Here is a 12,951-nt window from a genome sequence, read left to right on the forward strand (position 1 = left end):
CTGCCATACTTTGACATACACGCACACACATACACTCACACCCTTGGGTAAATAGGCTTCCACCAACCTCTCATTCGCTTTCTCCCTCACTCACGCAGCCATCCAAGCATGCCGAGGCATTCACAGAGCGCCAATGAGTTATCGAATGATTGACACCATGCAGCCACTCTAAATGGGTATTGGTATTCATCAAAAGAATGCCACAATGAATAACGGGCTAAGGGTCTAAACCTTTCAAAATGTTTTTTTCTTTCTTTTCTCTTCCAGAAAGGGATTCCCATCGGAGCCTTCTGCAAAGACTTCAATGAGAGAACCAAAGACCTCAAAGAAGGCATTCCTCTTCCCATCAAGATCAATGTAAAGGTAATGCAACCCCTAATTAGAAGTACTGTTGTCGTTTTCTCCATGTCAACAGCATTTAACCAATCGGTCATACAAGTGACGTCTTGGGAGCCTCATAATACACCTTATTGCTTTCAATCAATCTCGGTCTCGTTTGCTTTGCTGGTTGTTTTCGCACTTTACGAGTCCCCGGAGGTGCTCGTTTACATTCGCATCCCAGACACATTAGCAAACAGCATTAGATGCGTCTGGAATGCCAAAGCGCGGATTAGGCCTTCTACTGACATTATGATCAAATGAAGGTATTGAGCGAAGTGGATTAAACCGAAGAACAGGGCTAAATGAGGAATAGTCACTGATGCATATATTGGCGCTCACCTTCAGCAGGTTTATTGTAATGTTTTTGTCAAGGACTCGTCTTCTATTCTCTTGTGTGAAGACCGTGAATGTACTTCAGCTGAAGATTTCTGATGTATCCCTCACTTGCGCGCATTAGCAGTGACACCTTTTAGTCTTTGTTTCTCTCTTACGATCGTTCTGTCTCTTCTAATCCATTCCCCCCATTTTTCACCCGCCCTCTGTAACGAAATGAGAGGCCTAGCACTTTCTCCTCATATTCGCGGCTCTTTAAATAAAGACGGATTGATGGCTGTTAGTAATGCTTGCCGAGTCGGCGACAAAGTGCTGGGCGTTTGAGCAAAGGCCTATTATGAAGGTTGAGAGAAATGGCTTTTTATTACGGAGGGGTCATTGATCACCAATTTTAGAGTTGCGCGACTGCGTGAAATGAGTTCTCATTACATGTCTCCGTCTCTTTTACATCACACAATTGCTTTTGTGCGATTTCAGATAGAAATTCTAGTTTCGATAACTCACATGATGCTCTGCAGACATTGTGAGGAAATTTTATGTCCCAATTATGCTCTGCCACCCAATCCAGTCTGAGGCGTTTTAATGTCTCTGGCTCATGTCTTAGTCAGAACCCAAACACATAATCTTTCCTTCTGAGCCGATTAAGCGAGTGTCCGTGGTCCAGTTATGCTCCAGTTTCACTCTGGAGGCTTCTGTTGCATAAAGTGGAACTAGACATCTTCAGCAACAATGTCACCTTCATCTATCTCATCCCTTTGTGTTGCCCTGTCAGTTGTGGTTGCCTGAGGGTGGGAATTGTCAGCCTTTGTTGTTGGCGCTCCTCTGCAGGTACATCAGCTCTCGTTCCAGGACCGGCTGCAAGACTTTTTCAGAAGGAGAGAGAGAGAGGAAAGACTGCACCCTGGTGCTGTTGTCATTCATCATTCGTTCTTTGAATCTACATGCAGGGGCTCGCTGTGATTTTCTGACTTGTTGACATGATTATTTCTCTCTTTTTTTGCTATAATTATAAATATCTAACTGTGATATATATTCTGTATATATTCTGAAGACATGTTGAGGGTACTCATCTATGCAAAGTCTGCGGTTACAGTGCTGAGGCTTGGTGGATGGTCGCCAGAGCATGCCTGCATGGTTAGAAAGATGTTGTGTGCAGTTTTTAGTTTGTCGCCAGGTGGTTGCTGTAGGCTAGGGATGTTTAGCTTGAACTGCACAGTATGAGGCATTGTTGAAGAAAACAACTAGCTAGTCAATGCTGTTGACACGTTCAGGGTCTTTGACATGAGCAATTTAGCTCTTATTACAAACTGCTTAATGAGGGAAAAAAATAAATTAATTAAAATAAATATGTATAAATATATATATAGTGTCTATAGAAATTCATCATATCCTTGGAAAATCTATACCTTTACTCACATTACTCCATGCTTTCAAAAGACCTTCGGGATTCAGTTGTAGAAAGGCACAGGTTAGGAGAAGGGGTATGAGGATTTTCTGTAAGCACTATATTTATATATATATATATATATATATATATATATATATATATATATATATATATATATATATATATATATATATATAAATATATATTAAAAAAAAAAAAAAATATATATATATATATATATATATATATATATATATATATATATATAAATAAAATAAATGACTGGTAGAAATTTAAACTGGTAGAAATGTTGAACGAATTGTGTTGAATTTTTTAAACAGAGGGGGCGCTGTGGTAACAGGCGCAAACTCACTTTGCCTGCACATCAGCGGCGAGCAAGAAGTGGGGCGGCAGAGTAAAATAACAGCGGTTAAATGCGCCGGACAAACACAAACTTTTAGGTACTGGGTCAAAACCACGGCCAAACCATGCGGACCGGTGGTTTGCGGCTTTACTTGCTTCAACGAGTGCTACAGAGTTTTCATAGTGAAAGTGTGAAGATGTTTTTCAGACTGAAAGAGAAAGAAGTTCTGTTACAGACGCAGGTATTAGATTATTTTTACCCTCTCCTTTTCAAAATAGTTTATGCATATTTTAATAATTTGCTTATTGTTGAATATTTTAAATGTTCAAGGTAATCTCTTCTTAAGTGCATCACACTGATACTTATACTAATTAATTATACAAGTAATATTAATTATTCTCCTTCATAATCATGTCCAACTCCTGTCTCTATCCTACTATATAATTTGTCATTTTGTAATCAGTGTTTTATGCCAGTGGTCAGTCCCCTGGATCAGAGGGCCTATTGACCACCTCTGTACATGCTGCTCTCTGGTTTAGGAAAGGCTTTCCTCGCCACACCAGCCATCTCAGTGCCCAGTGAAAGAGTTTTTTTTCAGCAGGGGACATTGTTTTTAAAATAGCTATTTGGTTATGTTAGAAAATATGTTGTTTTCCCAAAAAAAGGCAGCATTTAAGAAACAAATGAAAGGGCTCTTCACCTTAAATTTGTTTCAAATCATTTTCTTAAAACGTGTGATTAGTATTGGGCTTTACACTAAACATTTAGTGTTAATTTCAGGTCACCCAAAAATAAAACTGTTCATCATTTGTGGGAAAAGAAGGATAAAAAGCAACACAATGCATCAATAAAACCCATGTACTATATATAACAGCTTTCATTATTGTAAAATCAGTTTAGAAATCCCTCAAAAACCATCCTTTGAGTTTTACAAAACACAGTTCAATCGTGGATTAAGCGAATGATGACGAATATTTATTTTTTGGGCCGAATTATCCCTCTAAGACATCCGGCGTATAACACACTCCATTGCCAAACAAAGGCAAAATCTCTTTTATGATTCGTTCTTGGAGTCCTACAGGCAGATTAGGCCCTAAAGCTGCCATCCTCGCACTATACTGATGAGCATTCAACAGAGGATTGAAGATTAGCCCCAACTCCGCCATGTTCACCTCCAGGGGCTGTGCAGAAAAATTCTGGTGGAGTTTTGCAGCACAAAGCTCGCTCTAGGCTTGAGTCGGACGTGCGCAATACATTTTAGCCAGCCTGTCTCCATAAGTCAGACTGCCTGTGAAGTCTCAGTTGTCCCATTAAGCTGTCTGCTGCACACTCATTGTTTTTGAGCCTCTCTATGCAGACTAATCCCTGCCTTAAAGCTTTGGTTTCGGCATGGCCTGACAGTCGAGGGTGTGTGTCGAGGGAGCGGAGGGTGTGGAAGCGTTCGGCTGGTTTCACTCGACTCCACTGCGAGTTTATGAGAGGCTGTGGATGCCAATGAGATCCTGTCAAGCTCCAGAGACTCCATTGGATGCTACAGGATTGCAGCTTCTCTCGCTCTTGAAGAGGATTGTGTTACTGATGCCAACCGCTATGTGTGATGAGACTGATGAGACCCACAAAAAATACCAAAAATAAAAAATGACATTTGGCTCACACATTTCGTCTCTAAAGATAATCGTCTAAACATCAACTCCACACGCGTTCCATGATGCTGGAGATTTAAGTCAAGTACACAAGGGTTTTCTCAAGTATTACAAGAGCTTTGTTTGTGGAACAGTTTATATGATGCTGATGTTTTACTTCATTTAGATTCCGTTCACACGGCGTGGGTTTAATTCAGTTTTTTTTCATTGTCGTTTGAAGGCAACCCAGGCTTACTTTTGCTTCTCTTTTTATGTGGGGGCAAAAATTGCAGTCCTGGTTCACTTGTTGGTGCCTCAGGCAAGATAAGACACCAAAGGCAAAAAAAGCACTTTTTTTAATGAGTTGAAATTAGTTCTTCGCAACAAACTTTGCATGCAAGCTAAATTTTCACTGAACTTGACAGCCAGTGATCATAGTTTTTAAGCATAGCAGCAGATTTTTCTCAGGTGATTGAGATTAATTAATTATTATTATATAGTTTGCATGTTTTACACTTATATCTGTGTATTGCATTTTCTTGCATATCCTTTCAATTTCAATTCAATTCAATTCACCTTTATTTGTATAGCGCTTATACAATGTAGATTGTGTCAAAGCAGCTTCACATAAAGGGTCATAGTAAATAGGAACAGTATAGTTCAGTTTGTAGTGTTTAAGTTCAGTTCAGTTTAGCTCAGTTCAGTGTGATTTTCATATGTATGCATGTAAGCTTTTTAATGTTTTATATATAAAGATGTGGCTTGAAGATGTACTTTTTGTACTTTTGATTATTTGTGGCATGTATAACTGACTGTTTGAGACTTGAAAGAGACATTTCTGTCACAGCATTTTAGGCTCTGCCATTCAAATGTGTTTGGTCAGTAAGATATTTTAAAGGGCACCTATTTTACCACTTTTTCAAGATCTTAGATAAGTCTTTTGTGTCTCCAGAATGTGTCTGTAATGTCTCAGCTCAAAATATCCATCAGATTATTTATTATACCTTTTAGAATATTGGATTGTGCTCTGAACACAATGTAGCTGTTTTTGTGGCCTGTTCCCCCCCACCCACCGTTCCCACGTGCCTGTCAGAGTGTGCCTCAATCTCCGGCTGCGTCAGATAAAACAGCACAGTGACAGACATGAAGGACACAGATCTCACGTAACGTTTGCAAAAAGTACTACAGTAAGAACTTTCCCAATGATTATTTTACGTATTTGTTGTGGAGTTAACGATGAGAATGATTACTCACACACAATGTCGTTACAAAGTTCACCCACCCACCCACACACACACACACACGCACGGACACACTTTGCAGTGTTTTTGCTTGCAAATGTGAAAGGATGCACATTAATATCCACTGCTGTATGGATATCCGTTATGTTTATGTACAAAGTAAACCTGCTTTATCGTCCAAACGGGATTGAAGCGCCTTCTTTTGTAATTGTGCTGACATGCGGCTGTGCTGATAAATTAAAGACTGTAAAATCACTGTAATTTAATACAAACATGCACTGTTTTAAAACGTTTTAAACTTGTAAGACTCACTCTTGATCACATTTGATGATGATTGATGATCACAGAGAGCTGAACAGATCTTTTAATCCCAGTTGCTTTGTGCACGTCCTGTCTTGTTGATATGATTATACGCGTTACTATGGAGACATGTTAATACGGGGATGTTAATCAATTTAGTGGGCAGGGAAACCGCACTACTATGTCACGTTGCGGTGGGCCTCAAAATGGGAGGGATTTGGATCCTATTTTAACATCAGGACATTAAAAAAAAAAAGAGACTAATTGGGTTTCTATCACTCCAGTATGACTGTGGACACACTATACCTACACACAGTTCTGTCCAAACAGCTTCCAAAAGATTATTTTCATCATAGGTGCCCTTTAAAAACTGTTTTGTTTAATTCAGTTCAGTTCATTCTTATTTCTATAAAGATTTTTACAATGTAGAATGTGTCAAAGCAGACCTAGATGAAGAATTAAGAGTAAATGTTGTAGTATTTCAAATTGTGGAGCATTCCAGCAAATTCAGGCAGGCAGGAGAGTTATGTTAAATGCTGGTGTAGTTCTAGTTTAACTGCTTCAGATCGGTTTAGTATAAATGTTTCAGTAAACCTGAAAAACGATCATAGTTTCTATTAATAAAATATAAAGCTGCACAATTTATCAACATTGATAAGAAATAAGATATATTATGAAGAAAACAATTTGACATTAAAGGAATAAATTACATTATAAAATAGATTTCAATAAAAAACATTATTTTAATTCTATATTTTACAGTATTAGTACTCATTCTGTTTGATCAAATAAATTACCTTTGGTAAGAAAAACACCCCATATACTAATGGCACTTCACTTTGGACAAAGCAAAAAAGTTTTTAAAAACTCTAAATTGAAAATTACAGAAGTTAAGAAAGTATCTTAGCTCAAAGCGATTTGAATGTCAGTTCATTGTTTACAATTACGTTTATTTTTATATATCACTATATTTATTGAAACTGCTCAATGTGTATTTTAACTCACAAACATCGATTTTTGACTCTCTGAACAAAAGAAATTAACCAGAGGAGGTTTGTCAAAGGAGCCTCAAAGCCACACCCGCCCATTAAATCATTCATCACCATCGACTAAAGAGAGTTCCATGGCATTTATCAGCCAAAGCAAACTTTTTCTTTAAAAACTCCTGAAACAAGCTCGAACCTGGCCTGACTCTGTTTCACTTGAAGTATACTGAGCCTATACTGACCAGCAGTAAGAATTTGTCATGGGACTAGTGCTTGTGTTTTTTTAACACTTTGTTTTTAACACTTAAAGCTTTGTGTCTGCTATTCAGTTTTTAATTGTTTATGGGATAGTATTTTAAATATATTCCTGTGCAATTTATCTACAATGGAGATTTTATTTCTCATGTTGTTATGGGTCCCGGTCCATCTACTGCTTGCTGGTGAATAAGTTGTTAATCAAGGTAGAATAGAGTATACCAGGAGCATGCTGCTACAATTAAACCTTTCAAGGGTAGAGACAATGTCAGACAGCCATTTACCAAATGCAGTATGGAAAGTACCCGATGAAACGTGGGACACAAAGCCCAAAGCCAAGATGAGGAAACGAGGGGGCATGACTCGCACCCCGCTTCCCTCCAGGATCATGGAAAATGTTCGCTTAAGGAATAAGTTTGATGAGAATTCATCTAAAGAGAATAGGCATGTGCCGGTATCACTTTTCATGCTGCGATTAATTGATTGAGCTTTTATCACGGTATACGGTATTATCACGATATTGTAATTTTACTAGTGAAACAGGTAAAAAAACACAAAAAACTTCAGTTTCATCAACTTAGTAACTTTAATAACTTTTTAATTAACTAAAAGTACCATAAACATTTAATACAAATAAATATAAATAAAACAATACACAATATAAAAGTAAACTTGAGCAATTATATCAAAGTGAATGTGCAAAGGGAAACCGTCTTCGATCAGCAATCCCTGTGCATTTTTTTGGAACCCAAAATATTTCCAAACCTCTGACTTTTTTTTTTGAAGGGGGATAAATTGTCGGCAGCGTTCCTCCTTCCGCCATGCTTCTTCTTCGTGTGAGGATTAGTAAGCGGTGGCAGCGGCGGCGTGCACTGTGTGCCACAGTGCTTCTACATGCGGGGATTGTTTACATCAGAGTGCGCATCAGTTTTGCGCAGCATATACGCAGTGTTTCTTCAAGCGGTTGATGGAAAATAAGCTGAAGGGGGATAAATTGTCGGCAGCGTTCCTCCTTCCGCCATGCTTCTTTTTCGTGTGAGGATTATAGTGCGGTGGCAGCGGCGGCGTACACACAGTGCTTCTACATGTGGGGATTGTTTACATCAGAGTGCGCATCAGTTCTGCGCAGCATATACGCAGTGTTTCTTCAAGCGGTTGATGGAAAATAAGCTAAGGCGCGTTCTAAGAATATAAATTCGAATCTATTATTTTTCACGGTATTTTGAAGTGCCCGCGATAACAATATCGTGCATATTCATTACCGTGATTTATCGCATTACCGAATACCGGCACAAGCCTAAAAGAGAATTACAAATTCAATTTTAAGTGACACTGCTCATCCCCTACACTCATAGTTTCAGCTCCTTCCTTTTGGTCGCAGGGTTTTAGTATCAAGCGGTAGAACTAAATGATACAAAAATACTTTCATACCAGCAGCCAGTAGACATTTAAATAAGGCATTGATTAAAGCAGAGGTATTATTGACTTTTATATTTTACATTTTATAGATTGTTTTAAACATTTGTTTAGGGGTGGACACTTAAAGTGATTATTATATTTTTTTCTTTATTGTTTTATTTTATTGTATTGTTTTTTGGAAGAGTGTTGTATGTTCACGTCTTTGAGCTCTATTTTAACAATCTAGGCACAAAATCTAAAGCGCATGGAGCAATCAAGGGCTTGTCTGAATCCACTTTTGCTATTTTAAGGACGGGAAAATACGCTCTGCGCCGCGACGCATGGTCTAACAGTTCTGGGTGTGTTTTGAGAATAAACCAGTCTCATCTCCCATTCACTTTAAGAGTCAGTTGCATCACGCCATGGAGCATTTGCTATTTACATGGCGGACTTTGTAAGTGGAAAAACTGAACACTTCACTAGCGAGAAAACAGTTAAACAGACCATCTGCAGTGCGAGGATAAAGAATGAACCTCCTCGATTCGGCCTTTACTTTCACTTTCTTTTTCTCTCTTTCACTGATAAGGAAACGATGTTGTATGCACAGACATCCATTAACCTGCATAATTAATTTTGTTTGTTAAGCTCAAAGATTTGTTTTAAAACTATTTCTAAATATGGTCCAAAACCCGACAGGTGGACAAATCTAAGCTTTTTTAAAATAAAACAAATATAAATATGCATATAATACATAATACGACTACTAATAATAAACATTATACAAAAGCAAGTTGTCATGAATAAACTGAAAAAGCCCCCCGAGATGAAGAAGGCATGGAGGTAGCGGTTTTTATTTTTATGTAGAAAGTAATCATTTTTGTAATATTTTAATAATTTTTTATTTGTTAAGATATTTGCATATTGCTGTACATCCTGCATGTTTTAAGCAATGTCTAAAGTCCAGCCCAAAGCACGTTAATGGTGCACCTCGCTGGACTTTAGACCTGCTTTCCGCTGGTCAATTGCACAGTCTATTTTAGTTTCTCAAAATAACAACGTGCCAACAATGCGCCTTAACACACCTCTTTTCTAGACCAGAACAGCCATGAGTCCACAAAGTGGCACAAATAGATTTGCTATTAAAACAACGTGGCGGAAATCAGGAAATTTATAGTTGAGTTGGTCTGAAAATAGCAACACATTGGGGCAAACACGTCTTGTGCCTTATTGTGCTGGGGATATGATAGGGCCCTTTATGTTCCTTTGTTGTTGTCACTATGCGAGTTTTTTTGTGAGGCACTGTTATGAAATGAGGACTCTTGACTGCAAATCTATCTTCAGGTATAAATAAAGTAACCTAACCTTCTTAAAAAATATATTTTTTAAACTTTTTCTTTTTATTAAATATAACTGACTCCAAAATAACCTGAAGGACTTGGGTCAGTTTGAAAGCGCTTGACATTTCTGACCGAGCTTATCCGTTTTTCTTTTTCATCTTTTCTATAGTCGGACAGGACGTATGACCTGAAAATTGGGCAGCCCACTGTGTCTTACTTCTTGAAACAGGCCGCCGGCATTGAGAAAGGAGCAGGAAAGACTGGTAAGCAGGCCATACATCCATCCGTCCATCCATCCATTCATCTTCAGTCTCTCAGCAGTCTATTTATACATCTCGCCACTGCCTTATGTTTCAATAATGGACAGTCTTCCCCCTGCGGTGTGTTTCAGTTCAGATTGACTTTTTTTGACTGATCTTATATTGATGATGAGCTGTGCTGGTAAAGAGCTGTGCAATTACTAAGGGGAAGCTGCAGTGAAGGTGGCGTTTTAACAAAAAAGAGAATTCTGGATTTGCTTCATACCTCAATTATTCTTTCTCATGCGCCCACTCTCTTTTTCATTTGTAACCTCTCACCTTCACTCCATCTCCACTTCCGTTTTTGCTCAATCACGACCAAAACACACCTCCTGCTGCTTTCTCTGTCTGTGCTGCTGCGTTTCATCATCTCTATTTTCCCCCTCCTGCCTTTCCTGTGTCCGTCAGGGCATGAGATCGCGGGATGGTGACTGTGAGGGCCGTGTTATGAGATCGCACGGGTCAAATCGCAGGATGAGTGCTTTAAGCTGCGGGACACCACCATGCAGAACGTGGTCAAGAGCATCATTGGTTCAGCCAGATCCCTCGGCATACAAGTAGTGAATGAGTGAGTGTCCTTCAAACAGTCTTCTGCCACATTCATAATAACATTAAAATGCCGATCGAATGTTTGAAGAGAGTTGCTCATTTTTGACATTTTGCACATTTTTTCAGAGTCTTCAGAAATGGAAATATTCAGAATAGCAGAAATGAAAGTATTCAAGAAGTGTAACAAAATTGTGAAATGTTTTTTGTTCAGACTAATTTGCAAATGTGCATTCTTCAAATTTGAAAGATATGTTATCAGAGCTTTATAGAATAAAACAAACACTGGCACACACATACCAGGGTATCTGCTGGGGTCTTAAAAAGTCTTAAAATGTATACAATTTCAAAAGCTTAATTTTAGGCCTCAGAAAGTCTTAAATCTACTGAAGTATTGTGTTGTAGATCTTAAAACTTTTTTAACAGGTCTGAATTTTTCAACATATGCTCATTCTTAACACGTACCCCTGTATGCATTTCTGGACAGTGCGAAATACATCCCAGGAGCTATGTTTTTTGCAGTTTTTGTTTTCGTGAAATTCGCCCGAAGCCGATGTGTACGCTTTTTAGGATCTCAAATTTCTCTTGCGATTGCCATTAGTGCCTGACCAATAACCCCACCCAATGCCCTTCCCCACGTGCCCCAGTAAAAATCGCCATTGCCCCAGTAAATGCTTTGAGATATGATTTACTTTATATGCAAGTGTATTTATTAAGAGTGGTAATCCCAGAACTAAGACGTTATTCTCCATGTGCAACTGAACCAACGCTGGCGAATCAATGCAATTTAATCAAAAAGCAAACAGACGAATGTGCGCAGAAAAAAAACATTCCTGTCTCACACACCGCTCCTGCTTGACAAGGTGCTCCAACTCCCTGTGTCTAGTCCCGGCATGACGAAATAATAGATGCTGCTCACGCGATGCTCATGCGTTGTGAAACCAGCGTAACAGCCTTTTATGTGGAGGTGTTGGCAGGCAGTGAGTTTTACAAAATCGACAGAACTAAAGTTTAAATAAAATGATGGTCTTATTTTGACTAGGCATTGCTCCTGATAGATTTTTTTGTATAAAGTAAAAAGGAGGGATGATGTGTCAGGGAGGTAAGACTTAATAAACCTAATTCTCTGCCATGTGTCAAGACAACAGATAATTCTATAAAACATCATTTGTATTCTATAGAATTGTCTGTAGAATCTCATTCTAATGAAATTATTATTCATGCAAAAGATTTCTTAAATTATCTTATTATCACCCCAATTGTGTCTTTTGGATTGTTTTCCAGTTATATTTAGGATTAATTTCTGTTATTTATTTAGAATAATAATTGTATAATAACAATAATACTGTTTTACGTTTTCAAAACGTTTTCAAAAGCACCGTTTGACCTGCCCACCGCCTTCCCGAAACCCAACTGATAATGTTTTGAAAAGCAATCCAGAAAACAGAAAGCCCTCGCAGCAGCCTGATTTTACCATGTTTTCAGATTTTACCATATTCTCACCATTATTTACTTGTTTGTTTTATTTTTTTGCTTTTGTTTTGCCTGTGTTACGTCCTTTTAGATGTTAATATTAAACGAAGGGTACTTTGACGTAACATATAATAGTTGGATGGGGAAGAAATAACTAAAAACCAAATATCACTGCAATTGATTATTTATTGCCATACTTCCCGTGAAAACAAGAGAAAATACTATACAGTGAAAGAAAAATATTTACAGTAAATAAATGATAAATTACCTGTTGGAGAGGAGGTAGTTAGAGGTAGTGATGTGACGTTGTGCACCGAGGCTTCAAAGCATGTATCAAAAAAATGATACATCTCGCAGTGAAGCAGTGTACCGAAGCTTGATTCGTTTAGCCATAGTCATGTGATCAGTGATGTCCGAAGCTTCATTTTAGCCTAGACCCACGTGACTGCTTCGAATTTTGATTCAAAGGTTTAAATACCCTCATGGGTTAGTAAAGTGTATAATATTGTTTTAACTACATTTAACTAAAATGTGATAATAATTTATAGTAAAAAGCTTTTGAACCATACTAAAGTGTATTAGTGTATCTATTTTTAAAGAATGCCACTGCATATTGTAGTATTGTGTGTAGCAGAGGGCAGCTGACAAATACAGTGACAAAGTCTCACTCTCATAGCCTCCTTCTTAGAGCATTCACCTCCCATGCAGGAATCGCCGGTTCGATCACCGCTCGGAACAAGACTGTGGGTATAGGATCGGTTAGAATAGATAAATGTAGATACTTATGGATACCTTGGATTTTACTACATGTAACGTACCTTATATGTAAAAAAAAAACTACAGTAATTGGGTAACTTGTTTATATTATTATTGTTGTATTACTACAAGAATGAGTTGGCCAGTTGTGAACATTTTTGCAACAGTGCTTTCCCACACTTTAACCAGCAGAGGTCCTCATCGAGATCTGATTTGGAAAGCTTCGAGTAACGAACCTTTTTTTGATAAAATTGAGTTGAATGGTTCACTGTT

General features: G+C 38.1%; 1 protein-coding gene across 1 annotated transcript in view; it reads left to right on the forward strand.

Moving 5' to 3' along the window:
• mrpl11 (mitochondrial ribosomal protein L11) overlaps nucleotides 1-12,951 on the forward strand; it is a 71,969-nt gene that overhangs the window by 54,630 nt on the left and 4,388 nt on the right. The window contains exons 3-5 of the mRNA XM_056472316.1: nucleotides 268-363; nucleotides 9,774-9,867; nucleotides 10,312-10,471. Of these exons, the coding sequence (XP_056328291.1) occupies nucleotides 268-363; nucleotides 9,774-9,867; nucleotides 10,312-10,334 (213 nt within the window). The 3' untranslated portion in view covers nucleotides 10,335-10,471. The remainder of the gene's footprint in view (nucleotides 1-267; nucleotides 364-9,773; nucleotides 9,868-10,311; nucleotides 10,472-12,951) is intronic.

This window comes from Danio aesculapii, chromosome 14 (genome assembly GCF_903798145.1).
Source record: "Danio aesculapii chromosome 14, fDanAes4.1, whole genome shotgun sequence".
NCBI classification, from domain to species: domain Eukaryota; kingdom Metazoa; phylum Chordata; class Actinopteri; order Cypriniformes; family Danionidae; genus Danio; species Danio aesculapii.